This window comes from Neolamprologus brichardi, chromosome 14 (assembly GCF_056152115.1).
Source record: "Neolamprologus brichardi isolate AB-2024 chromosome 14, ASM5615211v1, whole genome shotgun sequence".
Taxonomy (NCBI): Eukaryota; Metazoa; Chordata; class Actinopteri; order Cichliformes; family Cichlidae; genus Neolamprologus; species Neolamprologus brichardi.
The window spans coordinates 12,653,855-12,674,726 of NC_142117.1; the positions used below are offsets into that span (position 1 = coordinate 12,653,855).

Below are 20,872 nucleotides of genomic sequence, written 5' to 3' on the forward strand. Positions count from 1 at the left end.
GGTAGCATGTACAATGAGAACAACAGAAGACCAAGAACAGACCCTTGGGGCACACCACAACGAAAAGGGGTAACAGAAAAGGACATTCCCTTTAATGCCTACTAAATATTCTAGTCTTGTTTAGCAGAATGCTGTGGTCCACCAGATCAAAGGCTGAAGACAACTGTAGTTCCGACTTGAGTGATTCTATAGCTCTCAGCAAATTGTTTGGAGATATGTCAGCTCCAGTGTTAGCGTTAGCTTGCACTGCGACATTGTTAGCTTTTCCCGCCGAGTTGTTTTTATCTTGTATTTTAGGCATATTTGCGTTTTGTCAGCCTCCTGTGATTCCTTCCCCACTCAATCGTCTGTTTAACTCTAGAAAAATCAATGAACAAGATTTTAGTGGGTAAAGTTTTTTTTTACCTGGCATGTGTCTTGTTACGCCGTCACACCGGACTGAAACCACGTTTCTATTTGCAGTCATACAATATCTCGAAATATTTTAGTTTTCAGTGTTCTGAAAAGCTAAAAAAAAAATATGTGGAAGTGGAAGTCACCTGTACACTGAAAAAAAGTAACTCAATAATGTAGCAATGTTAAATCTCGTGATACCGCACGGAATTTCGTTTCTTGCACTTTGGATCGTGGCTTGAGGATGGCAGCCATCTCCGCCCACTGGTACTTTTATTGGTCTGTCCTAATTTCTGAATGAATATTGTCCAAATCTCAGTCAAATTTAGTTTAATGTCTAGAGTGTCACTATGTAACGTTAACGTTAAATAAGTGCCGTTAGCTTATTTGCTCTCTTGTCAAAGAATTGGCGCTTTTTCATTTTAATTTGTTTTTGGTGCAAGCCGTAATGTCACATTTAACTTAACTCCAAGGCGCTCCTAACATATTTTGATCTTCTGTGTGAATTGGTTTGCCAACTGACTGCTCAGTTACATTATGTGTTAACTGCACCTGCACCGTGGTGTTAGTGAGATTTTGGAGATTGAACAGCCTCAGCTGTCTTTGGAGGCATTAAGGTAGCTTACCCCCTCCCCCCCACCTCCTTGTTTTGTATTTATTTATTTTTGCTGCAGATTGAGAGACAAACTTTATTCCGCATTTCATCTGGAGTCAGCTGATGGATCGTGGGTTCAAGTTGTGGTGAGAACAGGATGTTGTGTTTTCTCTTAAGGTTTCTGTAACTTAATTATTATAATACAGATTTTATTTTAATCATTTGGCACATACACACACTGCCCAGCTACCTTATTTATACATATGTGAAATCCAAAATCTGCCATACGTTTAACTTGAACCTATATATATTGTCAGAAAGATGATTACTAGACTTGCATTAATGCACACTTGAAAAAAAATGAGGTTGTAACTTGTATGTTGTTGGATTGCAAAATTCTTAGGATCTTTTAAATCCCACAAGAGCAGGAAACACAGGTCTTATTCACCAAAAGATTACTGACCAACCACACACAGTGCCTGTTGTTATTTTAAAAATAATTTTATGTCGTTTTAGATAAAATGCAGTGTTCAAGCACATCACAACCATGCCTTTGCAGTCAAGGCAGTCAAGAATGGCCAAACTGAGTCAGACTTGCTCTATCCAAATTGTGAGGCTGACAGAAAATCTGAAATCTTCTGAGTGACATAACCTGGCTTTCTGGTGGGCCAATGTCTTTCTAACAAAAACTAATGTAAAGCTTAAGGGCTCTTCATTTGAAATATAAGTTGTCTATTTTTTTCCTCTTAGAAACAGAACATGAATGGCAGCTTCGCAGGGCACTCTTTAGCTACAGCCATTTACTATGCGGCTGGCATGGGTTTAAATAACTATAGCATTAGAATTGGTGCATTCAAAAGAGATTAGTTTAAAAGGTAATCTTAAAGAAATGTTTCATCTTTATCCAGGACATGACTGTGGCCACTGACTGAGTGAAAACAACAGTGGGCATCTAGGTCTCCAGAGATACGACAGGTAATGACTTTTCTGATGTTAGCATCGTCATCGAGGGTGCGGTGGTTCTTCAGGATCTGGATAACGTGGCCCTTGCAGTAGCCATGCTGTTTGGCCTTTTTTACTCCTTGAACATGAGTTACCCATCACAGCTCTCTTACACTTTTAGGTTGATTCAAAGGGTGGTCATGGAGTTGGATGCACCTCAACTCTTGAGAAAAGCCCAAAACTTTGTTGTTATTCTGTGATTGGCAGCATTTTTCAATTTTTGTTTGTATTTTTTTTAAAAAACAAGTGAAGAGATGTAGAGTAGTACAGTCTAAATAGTCCCATCTGGGCTGTGTGGAACAGCATTTTCAGTTTAATTCAGTTGGAGTAAAGAAGGTTGAATCCTACTAAGAATGCAGTTTTGAACCAAGATGTCACAATATGATCAGTGCTGGAATTCTTTGACAATCACTGTTATTTTGTGGCTATAGAATAAAGGTTTTGACATGCAAGTGGGGTGTGTGTGTGTGTGTGTGTGTATATATATATATATATTTAGTAATTAGGGTAAACGGGGAATGTTAACAGGAAGCTGTTTGCCAATCCAGTAACTTATTTTAAAGTTAATGGAAACTAACATTACGTCAAATTGTTTAGTTATAATTGTTGTTTAACTGAATCTTGACATCAGAGGCCTTAAGCAGAATTTTTTGTATTGTTCTCTTCCAAGATGGTTACTTGTAACATTTTTCAAATGAAAAGGCCTAATTCCTGTGCCATGACTGATTCGACAAAACACTGAAAAACTGACGTATTTCGGTAGAGGAGTAATGTCAGTTCAATTCTTTACCTCAGGGGTCTCAAACTTAAATGAGCTGTGGGCAATGTCATCTCATTGGAGGGCCACATTAGTGTTCAAGTAGTATAAAACCCCCCACAAATATTTCTGAAAATGCAGTGTTTTGTGTTTTTAAATTTCAAATATTGTATAAAAAGACAAAACTGCAAATGTGAACGCATTTTTTTCCTTCTCACTCTTAACTGAAGCCTTTCATTGAACTACCAAATAAACAAATTGGTACTCTCTTTCTGGCCAGACCCGTGGCAGCACTTCTGCTATTATTTTGTTAAATACAAACAAAATAAAAATGCTGACATAAGTGTACACATTAGTTTTTGACTGCCAGTGAAAATTGTTTTCTTTGCAATTTACTCTCTCACTGAACTAACAGTCAATCGGTAAACATGTTTGTGCTCTCTGCTCATATTGCCTTCATATTAAGTAAGTTTTTGCTTTTAAAGAACTTATTTTAACATTGCACTCAACAACAAACAAATCCTCCCTAACAAAAGTAACTTCAAGGACCAAATTGCATTTATTTCTTCATGTCAATATACGGGCTGCAAGTAGGGGTGATGTGGGCTGCAAGTGGTCCCCGGGCCACGAGTTTGAGACCCCTGCTTTACCTGCAGTGAAATTAAACATTTTGTTTTGAAAGGTTACTAGTGGATACTGGCAACTTGGAAGAGAAAAATACAATCTGTTATAAGGCCTCCATTGGAAAATTGTATATTTCATACTAGAATATAATACCAACATGTAGTATTTGGTTAAAGTTATTGAATAGTGTTTGAATAAAGTGAGAAAATTGTGAAGGATTAAAATATTCCAAGAGCTCAAATTACTTATGGAGTTCCACAGGGTTCAGTGCTAGGACCAATTCTGTTTACATTATACATGCTTCCCCTAGGCAGCATCATTAGAAGACATAGCATACATTTTCACTGCTATGCAGATGACACCCAGCTCTATCTGTCCATGAAGCCAGATAACACACACCAATTAGTTAAACTGCAGGAATGTCTTAAAGACATAAAAACTTGGATGGCCACTAACTTTCTGCTTCTCAACTCAGATAAAACTGAGGTCATTGTACTCGGCGCTGAAAAGCTTAGAAATATGGTATCTAACCAGATTCTTACTCTGGATGGCATTACCTTGGCCTCCAGTAACACTGTGAGGAACCTTGGAGTCATTTTTGACCAGGATATGTCCTTCAACGCACATATTAAACAAATATGTAAGACTGCGTTCTTCCATTTGCGCAACATCTCTAAAATTAGAAATATCCTGTCTCAGAGTGACGCTGAAAAACTAGTTCATGCATTTATTACTTCCAGGCTGGACTACTGCAATTCATTATTATCAGGATGTCCAAAAAACTCACTGAAAAGCCTTCAGTTAATTCAAAATGCTGCAGCAAGAGTACTGACAGGGACTAGAAAGAGAGAGCATATTTCTCCTGTTTTGGCTTCCCTTCATTGGCTTCCTGTTAAATCCAGAATTGAATTCAAAATCCTGCTCCTCACATACAAGGTCTTAAATAATCAGGCCCCATCTTATCTTAATGACCTTGTAGTACCATATCACCCTATTAGAGCACTTCGCTCTCGCTCTGCAGGCCTACTTGTTGTTCCTAGAGTATTTAAAAGTAGAATGGGAGGGAGAGCCTTCAGTTTTCAGGCCCCTCTTCTGTGGAACCAGCTTCCAGTTTGGATTCGGGAGACAGACACTATCTCTACTTTTAAGATTAGGCTTAAAACTTTCCTTTTTGCTAAAGCATATAGTTAGGGCTGGACCAGGTGACCCTGAATCCTCCCTTAGTTATGCTGCAATAGATGTAGGCTGCCGGGGGATTCCCATGATGCATTGAGTTTTTCCTTTCCAGTCACCTTTCTCACTCACTATGTATTAACAGACCTCTCTGTATTGAATCGTATCTGTTATTAATCTCTGTCTCTCTTCCACAGCATGTCTTTATCCTGTCTTCCTTCTCTCACCCCAACCGGTCGCAGCAGATGGCCGCCCCTCCCTGAGCCTGGTTCTGCCGGAGGTTTCTTCCTGTTAAAAGGGAGTTTTTCCTTCCCACTGTCGCCAAAGTGCTTGCTCATAGGGGGTCATATGATTGTTGGGCTTTTCTCTGTATCTATGAAGCGCCTTGAGGCGACATTTGTTGTGATTTGGCGCTATATAAATAAAATTGAATTGAATTGAATTGAATTGAAAAACTTCATCAAAACATTTCAATGTTTCAATCACATTTGATCAACACACATTGCACAGGTTTATTAAATACGAATAACTAGTGTTAATTTAACTCTGTTTAAGTTGCTGCCATAGCAAAACATCTGTGTGCATCTAATGTCCACTACTGAATGAAGTAAATCCAACACGTTCTTTTGTTCAGTGTATGCTCGCATTTTTAATCCTTTGTTGTTAGTGTTCAGGGCTGAGTGGTGGACGGATGTCCAGCGTTCTGGATGAGCTGTCCTCTCCAACCACTTCGAGGCGCAGGCTGGGCGTGCCGTACTCTTTCTGGCCTTCTGATTGGACAGACAGACGCAGCGTGCAGCCTTTGGGCAGCAGCTCCTGCTCGTACGCTGCGGCTAACTGGTTGACGACTCTCCTCTCAACCTGATGGATCAGTGACAGAGTCAGAGGTCAGGTGGAGATCAGATTTATAAGTCAGGCTTTTTAAATATCACATTCAAGAATTTTTTGAGGTGCAATCTAAAGCTGTTCCAACATATGACTGCTGTCTTTATGTGCAGGATTTTTCCTGTATAAAGGAATCACGTTGTGATTTTGTTCTATAAGGAGGCCTTAAATATGACATAAACCACTTCAAGGGTTACTCCTAAAAACCAATGCGTATGTTACAGTGCCTGCACACCTCATGCTTGATGGAACGAGCTCCATAATGCATGTTGTAGCCGCCTGCTAACAGGTCCAGTACTGGGCGATCCCACTGAAGAGTGATATCATGCCGCTGTTTAGCCTGACGAGAGAGAGAGAGAGAGAGAGAGAGAGAGAGAGAGAGAGAGAGAGAGAGAGAGAGAGAGAGAGAGAGAGAGAGAGAGAGAGAGAGAGAGAGAGAGAGAGAGAGAGAGAGAGAGAGAGAGAGAGAGAGAGAGAGAGAGAGAGAGAGAGAGAGAGAGAGAGAGAGAGAGCGCAATGTTACAATAGGGCCGAGGGTGAGACCTGCAGAATATCAGGAAAACACAAATCTGTCAGAGAGGACAAAGAACAGAGTCAAAATGGGTGGAAAGAGAGAGCGAGCGAGAGACACAGCAGCAGAGAGGAGACTGTGTCAAGCAGCATGTCTGCTGACGCTAATCAACAGGCCCTTAATACATTTTAATCAAACGCCGGTCAATAGTAGTGATCAGAGCAGCTCATTTAGCTTCAGATGTTAACACTTCAATCAGTAAATAAGACGCCATGTTTTTCTATCGATATGTAGCGAGGCAATAATAATAAAAGCTCTAAACATTTAATTTGTCTAATATAAACAAGCCACAAACAAAAGCCTTGTGGGATTATTCAGTAATAATGAGATTTCTGCTGTTTGCATCGCTTCAAGATGTAGACTGAGACAACTCATTATCAGACATGAAGACCCAAATATCAGACCCACAAGAGCTACAACACCACTCAAAACAGAGAAACTGAAATGAGTCGGGTCCCTATCTGTTGCCTGCAGGGCCCATGTTTGCTGTCAGGACACCAGCTGTAATATTAATAATTAAATATTGATGAAGGCTCCACATGTTAAACACTGTAATCACATTACAGGGAGTAACAGTGGCACACAGTATTGATCCGTGTGTGTTTCTGCGCAGCTCAGCAGCGACTGATGAAGTGGGTGAGGCCTTGCAGGTCCCCACAGGAGGACACCTGTGTTAGAAATGTGGTGCTGTGAAGACGGGCGTCCAGAGGAGACTCCACCTCTGCTCCTCTCAGATCCACACACAGCTGATCGGCCCACTTGTTGTTAAAGTGGGCATCCAAACAGCAATATGGAAGCTGGAACAAATTTGTGCATTCCTCTGGCGCACTTAAACAACCCATCAGTGCTGCCAGCAACCTCTGTTAATATCAGTTAAAATAGAAATCATAAAAGGACTCGCGAGGCAGGATTTTTAAAGCTGTGTAACGTTTTCTGCATTAAGACTCAGCAGGACTTGATCTTGCATAATTTCTTTATTTATAACCTCAGAAGCAGAGAGACTAAAAATGACTGTAAAGATTGGGCTCTCGTACCTTTTTGGCCCAGAAGTTCAGCTCTTTGCTGACCAGCTGTAGCAGCTCTGAGTGACAGAATGGCAGGAAGTAGACGATTTCATTGATACGGCCCAGGAACTCGTCCCTCCGGAAATGAGCCTACAGAGGAACAAAAGGCCCATGAGCCTCTCAGACCCTGCAGCCTGTCTGTAGCTACACCAAACAAGATGGTTTTTACGTATTTGTGTGCATCATGTGTTTTACCTTCAGGATTGGTCGAATCACAGATTCTTTAAACTGTCTGGAGATTTTAATGTCATCACTTTTCTGTACATCCTCTGGAGGAAAAGGAGGAGATGAGCAATAATGTCCTTTCTGGTTTTTAATCATCTGAAAGCTGTTATCACAGTGCTACAATGTTCCTTTATTTTGCAAGAATGAGAAAATTAACTGCAACATGACAAAGTTAATTTGTAGATAATTTAATTTCTGTGTCCGTTTAACACAACATCAGATGGAAATGTATAATCACATTGTACAGTGTCATCAGTGTGAAGACCGGAGCACATTAGCCAGGCTGCATATACACGTTAGGGCGTTTCTCTCACCGAGGTTATCGGCCAGCTTCCTGCGGCTGACCTGCTCGGCTTCCTGGCGGAGCTGCAATGCATGCTGGGCTATCTCATCACTTGCGACGTTCGACGTCATGATGAAGATGGCATCTTTGCATTCGATTGTCTTTCCTTTACCGTCTGTAAGACGACCCTGAAAGAAGAACACCACCAATCAAATAAAGTTTCAGTTTATTTCTGTTTTATCAAAGACGGACATACACGCACACGATGGACGTAAGAAGCTGTGTGCTCGCCTCATCAAAGAGCTGCAGCATGATGGTGAGGACATCGGGGTGGGCCTTATCCACTTCATCAAACAAGACAACAGCGTTAGGACACGCCCTCAACAGCTTGGTCAGCTGACCGCCTTCTTCATGTCCCACATATCCCGGTGGAGAGCCAATGAACTTTGCCACCTGAGCGCGGACAGAGAAAAGATGCACAATAAGTCTAAATAACACAACAAGCTGATTCGTTTTATCAGGATCACACTAAATAAGTATGCTCAGCCACCCTCTGCAACAGAGAATTCAATATTTCCACACGCTTCACACCATGATCCTGTTTGCTGCATCGGGAACGTTTTCAGTGCATCCAAAAGAGGTTTTCTGAAGCACTTCAATAACCAATTTTGTTGAACATTATTTCAAATGACAGGAAAATGTATAGACTTATCTCAAATGAGGTAAAGCAGAGCTGCTGCCTTTAATCTCAGAGGGCCTTTCATGGTAGAGTCCATGTCAGCCCCCAAGCTCCAATCCTAGCCATGAAAATCTCAAACATTTTACTGATTACAAATTATCTGAAGATGTTCATAATAATCTTTGCAGCTGTAATCACCAGCTTGCTGTGTTCAGTGTTTCACTTATGCATCTGACGCAGCTTTTCTGAATAACAACAGACCTTCGATTTCTAGCATCTATAAAGCTCCTCATTGCCACAAACTATGCAGAGAAAGTCCAAACACTGTGGTGACTGTGACAACACGACACTGTAAAACAATGCAACTCTGAAAAACTGATTAAATGTATTCATCACAAAAAGTTTCACAAAGGGAAGAACAAAAAACCCCCAACATCATTAATTTTGGTTTATGAATCTATTACGATTACATAAACAGAATTAATCCAATGCATCACTGCCATGCATCTGCAGCAGGAAGACGCTGCTAGCAGCTGCTCTCATCTGAAATAAATGAACTTGTGTGGAGCAGCTTATTCAGTGCATACTTTGTGTTTTCGCGTGTGTGTAACGAGGCCTTACCTCGTGCTTTTCCTGAAACTCCGACATGTCCATGCGGATGAAACCCTGCAATCACAGGACGGGTTAACTTCCAAAAGAAGCACTACTGCATACACTGTAATCAAACTCATTCCACCAAATTAAGACTCTTGACATGCATTTTGTATCTATACAAACGCTGCTACGTCACATACCTTTTTAATGTCCTTGTGCATGTAACGAGCCACCTGTTTAGCCAACTCCGTCTTTCCTGTGAGACACATCATTGAACCCGTCACACACAACAAATGCATCATTTAATTGGTCATTAGGCAACAGGAACAGTCCCTCCCCCTCACCATTTAATTACTTTGTTCTCAATAAATAAAAAAAATACAGTCTCCGCCTTTACATCAGCATGCAGAGATTTCAGGAATTCAGGAAAACAAGCTTACTCATTTCAGACAGAAAGACAATCTCTCTCCTTCGCTAAGTGCTGGCCTAAATCCCAGTGCCTCCCTCCACAAAGCTTTCAATCATCTCCAGCTCTCCAGAAGCACACATTATGCTTGCCAGTAAAATATTCTGCATATAAATGCTCATATGTGATATTGATGTCTTGTGTTTGCTATGCATATGGGTATGATGATTGTGTGTGTGAACGAGGCTGTGTGTGTCTGTGTGTTTGTCTTGTTGCTGTGTTTAATATTGATGTCTCATGGCCACTGTTTGTCGCTGAAGGGAACAGAGAATATGAACACCGTCTCTCCCTCATCTATCTCTCTGCCCTGTCATTTCACCATCTCCCTCTTTTTAGCCATCTATCTGGCCCTTAATATTTCCCCTCTCTTCCCACTGCCTTCACTCCAACACACAAACACTTCCAAATCTTGCTGATGATTGAGGACATTTAACCACTTATGTCCTCCTCAGGTTTTCTGCTTTAACACCAAAACTGTAATTAGCAGAACCCCTTTTTGATACTTTGGCCCGCTCAAACACAACACTCTGCATCACAGGTTTGCTTTAATATCTATCCTCTAGGATATTTCAAGACGTTCATGGATAGAGGAGCAGTGGGGTGGATCTGCTGCAGCAGAAATGTCCAGACAGTCAGTCTCAGTTCAACCCACCATCCCCAGTGAATACGGTTAACTGACACGACTCGCTATTGTTGATTTGATCACACACACACACAGAGGTTCCAGCTGTGTTTTGCAAGCAGGTGGATGCAGAGTTCAATGGGTTACAGTAAACAAAGGACTGGAAATTTGATGGGACTTTATTATGCCGATATAAAAATGTCCTGGCATCCCAGTGCTAATGAAACTTTAACATGCAAAGACAGGTACTAACTGATAAACACTGTGGTACTAGTACAGTTGGTGGAGTCTATTACTTCGCATGAATATTTATATTACTACCAAATCTCCTCACCATCCCTATTCAGGAGCTCAAAGTTGCCATCCACATATCAAAACTGCCCAACTCAAAATGAGTTTGTTAGCTAAACAGTACCATACTGCGTTTCCATCTTCAGTCTAACGTTTCTTCCTCTTCATCAGGGGGATTCAGTTTTCCCTAACCAATCACACACAGCCTGATGACACCGTTAGTCCCACCCATGCACTAATTTGCCAGCTGTGGTGCTCATCAAGCTGATTGTGTTTTAAACTGTCGAACTGCTGTTTCCTGTCACACTTCCAAACAAATCAGTCAGTTTCATGACAACAGCCCACGATATGATAAACTGCAGACTGGAGCAGCCAGGGGATCAAGCCACCAAACGTCCAGTTAGTAGTAGAGATGGCATGATACCACTTTTTTATGTCCGATACTGATAACGATATCATAAATTTGGATATCTGCCGATACCGATATGAATCCGATATAGTGTGTTTTTTAATCAATAAAACATTTTTTTTTAAATAACTTGCTGCTTTTTGTATAAGTTCATACTCAAGTTAAAAAAAACAAACACTAAAGCTATTCTGTTATACCTGTATGCAAAAAATACACTGCACCCAAAATATTTCATAATTCAGCAATACTGATCAATCTAATGAAACCTACTCCATCCTCCCTATTCTGGTATTTTAAAGAGTACTTAGCAGAAATATTAAGCAACCTAACTAATAGGGTTCTAAAACTCCCAGCAAAAAAAAAATAAAAATAAAAATAAAAAAATAGGGAAGCACCCCCCACCCCATGATGCTTAATTGACGTAATCAACTATAATTTGATGCAGTGTGAAAAAAAAATACACAGAAATCAGTTATTTTTCAAGAATAATTAAATAGATTCAACATCTTTCTTCAACAGAATTGCAGACTGCACAGATGGTATCTTCCCAAAGGAAAAAGTACTATAGCTTACTAGGGTATATTAGACTTAATAGTTACTATATACAGTAATGGACTTCTATACATTTTACATCAGATTAAAACTTTGGGTGTAAGATTCGTATAATTATTTATTAAAAGCTAGACATTTTAAATGAGAATAAGAAAGAAAAGTATGTCTTTGTGCCCCCCTTTTCCCTGTTCATGCCCTATCGGCCCCCCTGGCTAAACTTTGCTAGATCCGCCCCTGCACAGTTACCAGCCGTCAGCTAGGTAGAAAAGGATCCTGGTGTAGAAAGTAATATTAAATTAATTCTAACAACAGCTTATCAAGCTTAAACGTGCTGCTGTTGTTCAGCCGCTGGTTTCTGGACTCGCGACAGAAAAGCCGATCAGCTGATCATTTATCAGTTTCATGATTGAAGTAGCAGCAGGAGAGGGAGGGGGAGAGAAAAGGCAGTCGCTCCATATATCGGTTGTTAAGCTTAACGCAGGAATGCTTTATAAACATTCAGAGATGAACTTACACACTTCCTTTACTTCTCTCTGGGATCACTTCCTCGGAGATGAAATGCTGGATTGCTAGCGAGGCTACAAATACACACAGCCGCTCTATCACGTGACCCGTACTGCTGCGATGTGCTACGGTTATGGGCCGAGTTACGCCATGTCGCAAGTTTTGCGCGGTGCTTTTTTGATATTTAATGGATCGGATTACATTTTTTTATTTTTCTCCGATATCTGATCCAGTAATTTACGTCAGTATCGGACCGATACCGATACGTAATATCGGATCGGCCCATCTCTAGTTAGTAGATGACCTGCTTCACCTCTTGACCAACAGCCACCCCAGTACTGGACAACCTGCACATTACAATAGAGGAGCTGCTGGTCCATAGAAGCCCACACCTTGAAGCTGCTGGTGCTTCAAGGTGTGGTTCTTGTGCTGATGTTAATGGAGCTCTGCCGTTACTGAGTCAGCAGAGTGTCTGTGACTTTTAAGCATTCTGAAACTCTGCTCTATAACTTTATGTTCTCTGACACTTCATGGCTGAGTTGCTGTGGTTCCTAAACACTTCCACTCTGCAGTAAAATCACTTAGAGCTCAAGTGGCATCCTTTTACAGGACTACACTGGAATTCAGTGAGCTCTTTCATTCTTTCACAAATGTTTGTAAAGGCAGCCTTCATGGCTAGGTGTGTGATTTTATAAACCTTAGGCATTACGACAGAGCGCGCCAGAATTCAAAGATTGAGAAGTATGTGTCAATTAGGGGTGGGCGATAGAAACGATATATGATAGAAACGATATAAATTTGGCCAACGATAGAGATTTTGACTATACCGCTCTATCGCGATAGCGCATGTTGATGATGTCATCAAGCTGCGCCTGTTTTGTTCGAAAGCATCGCAGTGGTTACAACCATTATCATCTGCAAATTATGCCGGGCGACAGTCATAGCAAAGAGATGAAGCACTTTTGAAATATGGGGAAAACCAAAAACTCCGCTTCACTTCTGTAACATTGATTCATTAATGTTGAATTCTCTCGTAGCTGTTCTATTCCCATGTTGTTGCAGTATATTAATAACTAACCTTGTATTGTGGATGAATAATCTCAGTTGTTCTCCTGACTGAAGTTTGGCCCGTGTATAGCATCCTGCTATGCGATTGCATTTGTCCCTGACCACCAGAATCCCTCACGTTAACTTTTATCGAGTGGAAAAAAAGTTGGCGTTCATCCTCCAGCTTCACAGTGCTAATGTTATGCTAACATAGCTGTGTCGCTAGCAATCACGTAGCACAACATTATATACCAGGTAGTCCAACTTCAGTAACCCTGCAAATGCCACTGCTGTTTAGTTTTCTGTCTTCATTTATGTTGGAAGTGGTAGCAGAGCTGTACGTGTTAATCTCTCAGTCAGAACATGCTATGTCATGTTTAGGAGGAAACTAGCGAGCTCACTTCCTGTTAACTTCTAACTCCGTTAAATTTAATAAATTCTGTTTTCATGGATGCCTGGATGTTAAACTTAATTGTTACACCTGGTAAAGCAGCAACGCTGATGATTTTACGCTGAACGCTGAAGATGAAAGAATTTAGACCGTTTTTAACTCTCAGTGTTCGTTTGACTTTGGGACCTGAAGCGGACGGAGTTTTGGACCCAGATTACTCCGCGAAGCTCCTCACTATGGCAGCCGTAATGCTCTGACAATCCATCAAAACATTTTTAACAGATTTCTGCACGCCCAAATCGGTTCGAGGTCAGTAAGCACAACCAGAATTCATACATAAGGCACACTCGATTTTTGAGAAAATTAAAGAATTTTAAGTGTGCCTTATAGTGTGGAAAATACGTTATACAGAAGAAAATAATATATTGCGATATATATCGTTACCGCACGTGCTTAAAATTATATTTATGCGGCGATCGTGGCTCAAAGAGTTGGCGGTTCGTCTTGTAACCGGAAGGTTGCCGGTTCGAGCCCCGGCTCTGACAGTCTCGGTCGTTGTGTCCTTGGGTAAGACACTTCACCTACTGGTGTTGGCCAGAGGGGCCGATGGCACAATATGGCAGCCTCACTTCTGTCAGTCTGCCCCAGGGCAGCTGTGGCTACAACTGTAGCTTGCCTCCACCAGTGTGTGAATGTGAGAGTGAATGAATAGTGGAATTGTACAGCGCTTTGAGGGCCCCGAAAAGCGCTATATAAATTTGAGCCTGGACTAGCAAACCTACAGACCCACCAATCCTTACATCCTTAACGTGGCTTAAAACCTGAACAGGACGACCTTTAGGTGACAAACTAGCTCTGTTGAGCAACTTTCAACAGAAGTTTATGACTGAGATATTTGTTAATCAATGATTGCTTTCTCTTTGTTCCTTTATATTAAACCTGTTGTACAGGGCATTTTAAACATTTACCATCAGATGAATCCTCCTGAGCATCATTCTTGACACACTGATGACAAACACATTTACTGCATACAAGCTAGCTCTGATCTGTGTTTACAGTTTACAAAGTGACGAGTGCTTCCGCAGTTCACTGTACTCTGTTTCTTTTCAGCGTAATTAAATTAAACTGCTGAATTAATTTGTTTGAGTACACTCTACATGCGTCAACAAACTTAACGTATTCAAGCAGTCTGTTTATTTTGGCTGCTGCTTCGAGGAGGCTGAAGAGTTTTTCTTTCACACGCTTTGAGAACTGAAGCGTTGGGTTGGGTGTGACAGAAGAGACAATGAATTACCGATTCCCGATGAGCCCAGGAAGAGGAATACGAGGGGATGTTCTTCATCGTACCAGCCGTTCTCCTTTCTCCTGATGGCTACAGAGCACAGAGACAGGGAGAGAAACAAAGGGAGCCCATTATTTCAGTTATTTGCATTTGTTGACTTTGCTTTTGTGCTAAGTTTAACCCATCTGAACCAAGCTGCCCCGGGGACGACGGGCATCCCAGAAACTATGATAAAAGTGTGAGAGAGCAGGGATGAAGAAAAGGTCAGAGACGGTTGGTGGAGGAAAAAAAAAGAAAAAGAAATAAAAAGAGGAAGAAGAGAGAAAACAGAGCAAGAGAGCAAGATGAGAGACCTCCAGAAAACTACCCACGATGCCTCTCCTCCCCCCTCAGTCAGTGGGGCCATTAGCCAGCGGTAATTGTGTTAGCCTCTCTGGCGCGGCCATGGTGAAATCAGTTTAGCATAGATCGCAGCCTCTCACACACACACGGGCGCACAGGCCTGCTTAAAGAGGAGTGCCTACCCATCCCTGCCATCACCCCAGCAACCACACTAGCACACATACACAAAGACAAGATGATGAGGTGGATTCGAGGGGAGTAAAGAGTGTATTTGGCCGTGGTTTCAGCCACTCAACGAAGAAGCAGACACTAGCACAAACTCATCCAAGTCAGAACCTGTTGAGAGAGTCAACAGGACCAAAGCCGGTGGATCGATGGTTAGCACTACTCCTGCCCCGAGGAAAAAAGTCCCGGTTCGGTTCCCCCTGAGCAGCTGAGGCTTTTCGTTTTTTGTTTGGTTCTTTTTGTGGCATTTGGTTTAGATGTTAGGTCACTTACAATGCAGACTAACTGGAAATACATTTTTTTAGAGCAGCTTCGCAGTGTGTTGGCCCTTTGAAGCACCTTTTTAAAAAAGTGGGTACAAAAGATATACAGGTCCTGGTATATCACAAATATGACCTCAAGATCTCTCAGTAGAGTTTTGGCCAGAAGAAATTCTGCAGTTATCTTTATAATGTGGCAGGAGGCCAGTTTATCCTCTGAAAGAAAGGATGTAAATATAATGAAAACAAAATCACATTAAGATGGTAGAGTGCGTGTATGTGTGAAATTTGAAACGGCAAGTTTTTGTGTTGTAGCACATACGGCACTGTGCAAACGTTTTGAGACCGCTTTCATTTCTTTATATTTTGCTTCCTAGTTTTCTCGAGCAACAGTTCTCCAGGTTTTCAAATTTCTTCAGATATCGGCTGTTTTTTCACAGATGTTCATTTCTGTCCTTGTACCTGACCATGTTCAGAGGAATGTCTTTTGGTTTTGGTAGTAAGTCAAAACCCAATACCCTGCCTACTCAGTCATAGCAACAATTCTGACAATTATTATTATTTTCTTTTCTTTTACTGTAACTCATCTGCAATATGCTTAGAAATCAGCTGAGGTTAGAAATCATGGGAGCAGTGGCATCACTTCCAATACAAACTGACTTCTTTGTGCACACTGAAGAGTCGTCCCCTGCTGGCCATAAGAAAGAATGCAAATTTAACACACTTCCTTTCAGACCTATGTCCATTGTTTTTATACACCCTCTATGGTAAAATCCCACAAAGTCCCAGGATAAAAGTGTGAGCAATGCAGTTCAAGACACTCATCTTAATCAGCTGCAAGACAAAAACACAGACCAAATGTTTAGGTTTCGTGTTTTTCGTGTCCTCCTACACCAGGATAACAACTCCCCTCCTGCTCAGCTGTTGTAATCTCTTGCAGCTGAAAAAATATACAACAGATATGACATGTGAGTGTTAAAGTAGCAACTAATAGCTAATAATCATAAAAAGCAGATTCTTGGCAGGAGAAGAGGAGGAGGGGCCAAATGAGGGAGGCAGAGAGAAATGCTACACAGGGAAGCAGAGGGAGGAACTCAGATAAGGAGAGGAAAGAGGAGTAAAGATGTAGAAGACGATACAGAGGGGTTAAGAGAGGAGTGATGGAGATAAGGAGATAGAGAATGAGGGAGAGAAACAAACAAGTGTGTCAGAGATGGACACAGAGATGAACAGTGACAAGAGGGGCTCCAAAGCTCTGTCTGCTTTATCAATGGCTGTGTGAATGACAGCGTAACCTTCTGTGTGGTTGTGCGTGTTTTAGCTGATTGAGACCGACTCTGACAGAAGGGCACATTGACATTTCTCAAAGGACCCTGACAACAACAAGGAAAGGAAGGAGACACAAAACAAATGAAAGCTCTCTCACTCAGTCTCTCTCTCTCTCACATGCATACACACACACACAAACACACACGCACACACACACTCTCAGTGCAGTGTGTATTGGGCAGGTCTGGTTGGCTCTAACATGATTACAGAGGGATGATTCTCTTCAATAACTCTTAGCCCTGAGAGCTAAACCTGGATCAATCTAACCTCCTTCCTGTGTGTGTTTGTGTGTGTGTGTTTGTGTGTGCGTATTTCTACTTTGTGTCTTGCTGCAGGCCAGCTGTTCGTCATGAGGAGTTCAGGTGAAAACAGACGTTTTGAAGACATCGCATCGGGGAAAAAAAGAAAAAAAAAAAAAAAAAAAAAGAGGGAAAGAAAACCACGTCTCAGTTTTTCTTCAATTTTTGAGCTGCAAAATTTTGCAAAAAAATAATCAGTTCATCTATCAAACTGCCAAACTTTTCTTCCCCTTTCACTCCTGAAATGTTACAGTGCAATAAGATAACTTGAGCTGAAACAAAAAAGAACAGGATGAGCAGACAGAAAAAACAAAAACAATAAACAGATAAATATGTTTCCAGTTTCTTTTTTGTGCGTTTCACATAATTATATCATAGAGTGGGAAGTTTAAAGTTATCTTTGTCATTTTTTCTTTAGCTATAATATTTTTAAAATGCGAACGATATACAACAAATGTTTCTGGCTGGAACAGTTGGGAACGTTGCAATCACTTCTACGAAGCAAGTCCAACGCACCCGGGATATCCTCCCATTATCAGGCTTCACTTACTCAGGCGAAGCGGTCGCACAGTGGTTATCAACTCAATAAGTTAACCCAGCCTATCCCAGTCTCACGACAAACACTTGAAACACCACTATTAGCAGTGTATGACTAACCAGAAACATGGAGTTGTGCTCTGGCAGCAGATTTTTACAAAAAGGGAGATAAAACTAATATGTGAAAAATATAAGACTAAGAGCAGCACAGCTGCTACAGACAGACCAGCAGAATGAGCGTGTAACAGGAAAAAAGTACTGCACAGTGGTTTCGTACTAAAAGTGCTGTACGATTGTGTGTGTTGATCTTTAAGCAAGACTGGACAAGATTTACTATATCAATAAAGTTTAGCCCATTTGAAGCTTGTTGAAACTGTTGATCACTAATCATGACCATAACTCATTCCAGTGCAGGTTAGGTTAGCATCATAGGTTACCATGGTGATGTACTACAGTAATACAGAAAACCCTGGGTTAATCCTAAAATTGCTTTCTGATTAATCATGAAAATTCTACATTTTTAACCAGTGACTGCGCATTAAAATGTTGGATATGGCGTGTATTTGCAGACACATAGCCTGGTCACTCTTTATCTCTACATCCTTCTCCCATTTATCTTCTTATCTGCAGTGCATCTCTCTTTCCTGAGTCATCTCCTCATCTCTAAATATCTACTTCCCTCCTCCTGACAAGAGTTTGACTGATTTCTGCTCGGCTCACCTTTACAAACTGTAGCTGCACATGAGATGATGTGTGCTCTAGTAGGTTCGGTATCTGTATCTGCCTCTGAGTGTTTTTTTCCCTGTGTGTGTGGTTGTGTGATATATATTCACTACAATACACAGATCAATCACTACACAGATCAATAAGCTGTTCCCATTTCTCTGTGGTGATGTCTTGTACGGCTTTCGCGATAACAACAGTCATTCATCGCCTTGCCAAAGACTACAAGTCCCACGACTATCCTCCCCTTCTGACACTTGTAACAACTACTGTCTTTAGTTTTATAGACAGCTCTGTAGTTTGTCTCATATCTGTAGTTTGTGTTGTTTTTTTGATGAAGTATTAGAGTTACGGAGGTCTGGAGAGGGATGAAAGTTGTTCCCTTGTTGGTTATAAACTCTGCAGTATTTGCTCTCTCTAATGTGTTATAGACTGTAATATCAGTTTCTAGCTTTGGGAATGAGTTAATTATTTTCACAAATCTAAAACAGAAAATGTCCAACATCATAAAAATAACACACAGCCTCTCTCCCTGCTGCAGAACCCTTTCACAACCCCCCCCCCCCCCCCCCCCCAAACTCATCTGCAGATCAATACAGTACATGGCCTCCATGGATGCCTGGTGTAATATCAGCTCTTTACTGTCGGTTGTGTTATTGTGCTCTAACTCATCCTCCCTCCCTTCCTCTAAGCACTAAACACACTCTGTCTTTCTGTCAGAGCTACAAGCTTTCTGGTTCTCAGATATTTCCCTGTATTCTCCCATCTTTGTCCCTGTATCTTTTAGTTTTTGTTTTTTTTTTGTTTGTTTTTTTATTCTTTCACCCATCCCATCCTCTCTTGTTTACATCTGTTTGCCCATCCCCAACAGTAGTGTTTGAGGACAAACAGTGGAGATTCAGGAGGTGCATCAATGTTTCAAAGAGGAAGAAGGACAGGAGAGTGAAGGAGAGAGATGGAGATCAAAAACAAGAGACCCAGAGATAGAGATGATGGAGAAAGAGAAGAACAGAGACAGAGGGGGGCGAGCAGAAAGCTGGAGAGAAACGAGGAGGAGGAGAAGGGGGGGTCTGTAGTATGTCTCCTCTCTCTGTAATCGTGTTAACTGGCGGCTCCAAGCCTGGCCTCTTCAGCTGTCACGCACAAATACACACACACGCACACAGCACCTGTGTACGCCTGACAGACAGCTCATTCATCACAATTAACCAATTACAGCCTCCGCAGGTCTGTACGAACCCGCCTACTGCTGGTGGAGAAGGCAGGAGAACAGGAGAAAGATGTAAGAGGAGTCGCCCTCCTCGACGTAAATATGTTGAAGGAAACAAAGAAAAGTGAAACAAAGGCAGTGATGTTTTGTATTTTTGTGTATTTACCTGAAGCCACTGTATTGATGGCCCCCTCCTGTCCAATGATGTGCTCCTTCAGCCTCCTCTCCAGGGGGAACCTCCTCCTTTCCTCTGCCTCTCGCCGAGCCTGTAACTCCAGAAACTAGGTGGAGATAAAGAAAAGGAGAAGAGAGTGAATGAATCCGGAAGAGAAGGGAGTGAAAATGAATAAGCAGCTCTTAAACAAACAAAGGCTGTGCTTCTGTCCCTCTCCATCTCTCTATCATCGCCTCTTAGCCAGTGGGGCATGTCACTTTTCCTGCTCACGTTGTTATTGTTATTAATTTTCTCCTTTGTGCAAACTTGGGGATCTTCATTAAGAAAGCATGAATTAAATATCTTAAACTCCTTAAGACCTTTTTGCGTCTGGTCTGAGAAAACCAGACCAGGCATTGTTCTTCTAATTTTCTATTGCTGTATTGGTGATCCAGTGTGAAATGTAGCCTCAGTTTCCTGTTCTTAGCAGACGCTAGCAGCACCCAGGCTGGTATTCTGCTGCTATAGCCCATCAAGGGGTTTCAAGGTTCAACGTATGTGCATTCTTAGATGTTCTTCTGCACGCCTCTCTTGTAAAGAATGGTTATTTATGTTACTCTTGCATTCCCATCAGCTCAAAGCAGTCTGGCCTTTGGTATTTTCTAACAGAGAGCTGATGCTCACTGGATATTTTCTCTTTTTTAGACGACTTGAAGCCCAAAGATGTATGTGTGGAAAAAAAATTCGCAGTAGATCATCAATTCCATCAATCCTCTCTGACACCAACAACAACACCACATTCACAGTCACCTAAATCCCCTTTCTTCCTCATTCTGATGCTTATTTTGAACTTCATCAGGTCCTCTTGACGTGGCTAAAGGCATTGAGCTTCTGCATTATGATTGGCTGATCAAATAATTATGTTAACAAGGAGTTAAATAAGTGTATCTGCTATTACCGTTACCTGGTACCTCTGAATATAATTCAAAAAACCTCTAAATAAGAATCTCATATAGATACAACTACATCAGTTTCTTTTTCATTTCTAGGTTGAAGGTTTTTCTTTGTGGAATTATTTCTTATTTAAGAGTCTAACAGCAGAGACTGTAATGTGTGCATGGCTGTAAAATCTTTGTGGGATAAATATGATTTTAGCCTTTACACATTTAATTAAACCCAATAGAAATGCTATTATAAAAATGTCAAACATGAAAAGTTATCATCTATGTCTTTATTTAGATCGCAAATATGAAACAGCCAAGTTTCAGTAAATAAACAGAACTGTTTACTGATTGTTGAAAATGTGATTACCGGTATGTAATTAATTATGTAAGAAAATCTGCAAAATAAATATTATATAACAATATTCTTCAAGGATTAGGAG

General features: G+C 41.2%; 1 protein-coding gene across 1 annotated transcript in view; it reads right to left on the reverse strand.

The window, feature by feature from the left end:
* Positions 1-5,009: 5,009 nt before the first annotated feature.
* The window catches only part of clpb (ClpB family mitochondrial disaggregase), a 34,766-nt gene continuing 18,903 nt past the window's right edge, over positions 5,010-20,872 (reverse strand). The window contains exons 7-16 of the mRNA XM_006799941.3: positions 19,501-19,615; positions 14,422-14,499; positions 9,046-9,101; positions 8,873-8,917; positions 7,864-8,025; positions 7,604-7,760; positions 7,260-7,333; positions 7,035-7,154; positions 5,665-5,769; positions 5,010-5,405 (exon numbers count right to left, since the gene is read on the reverse strand). Coding sequence (XP_006800004.2) covers positions 5,208-5,405; positions 5,665-5,769; positions 7,035-7,154; positions 7,260-7,333; positions 7,604-7,760; positions 7,864-8,025; positions 8,873-8,917; positions 9,046-9,101; positions 14,422-14,499; positions 19,501-19,615 — 1,110 coding nt within the window. The 3' untranslated portion in view covers positions 5,010-5,207. The remainder of the gene's footprint in view (positions 5,406-5,664; positions 5,770-7,034; positions 7,155-7,259; positions 7,334-7,603; positions 7,761-7,863; positions 8,026-8,872; positions 8,918-9,045; positions 9,102-14,421; positions 14,500-19,500; positions 19,616-20,872) is intronic.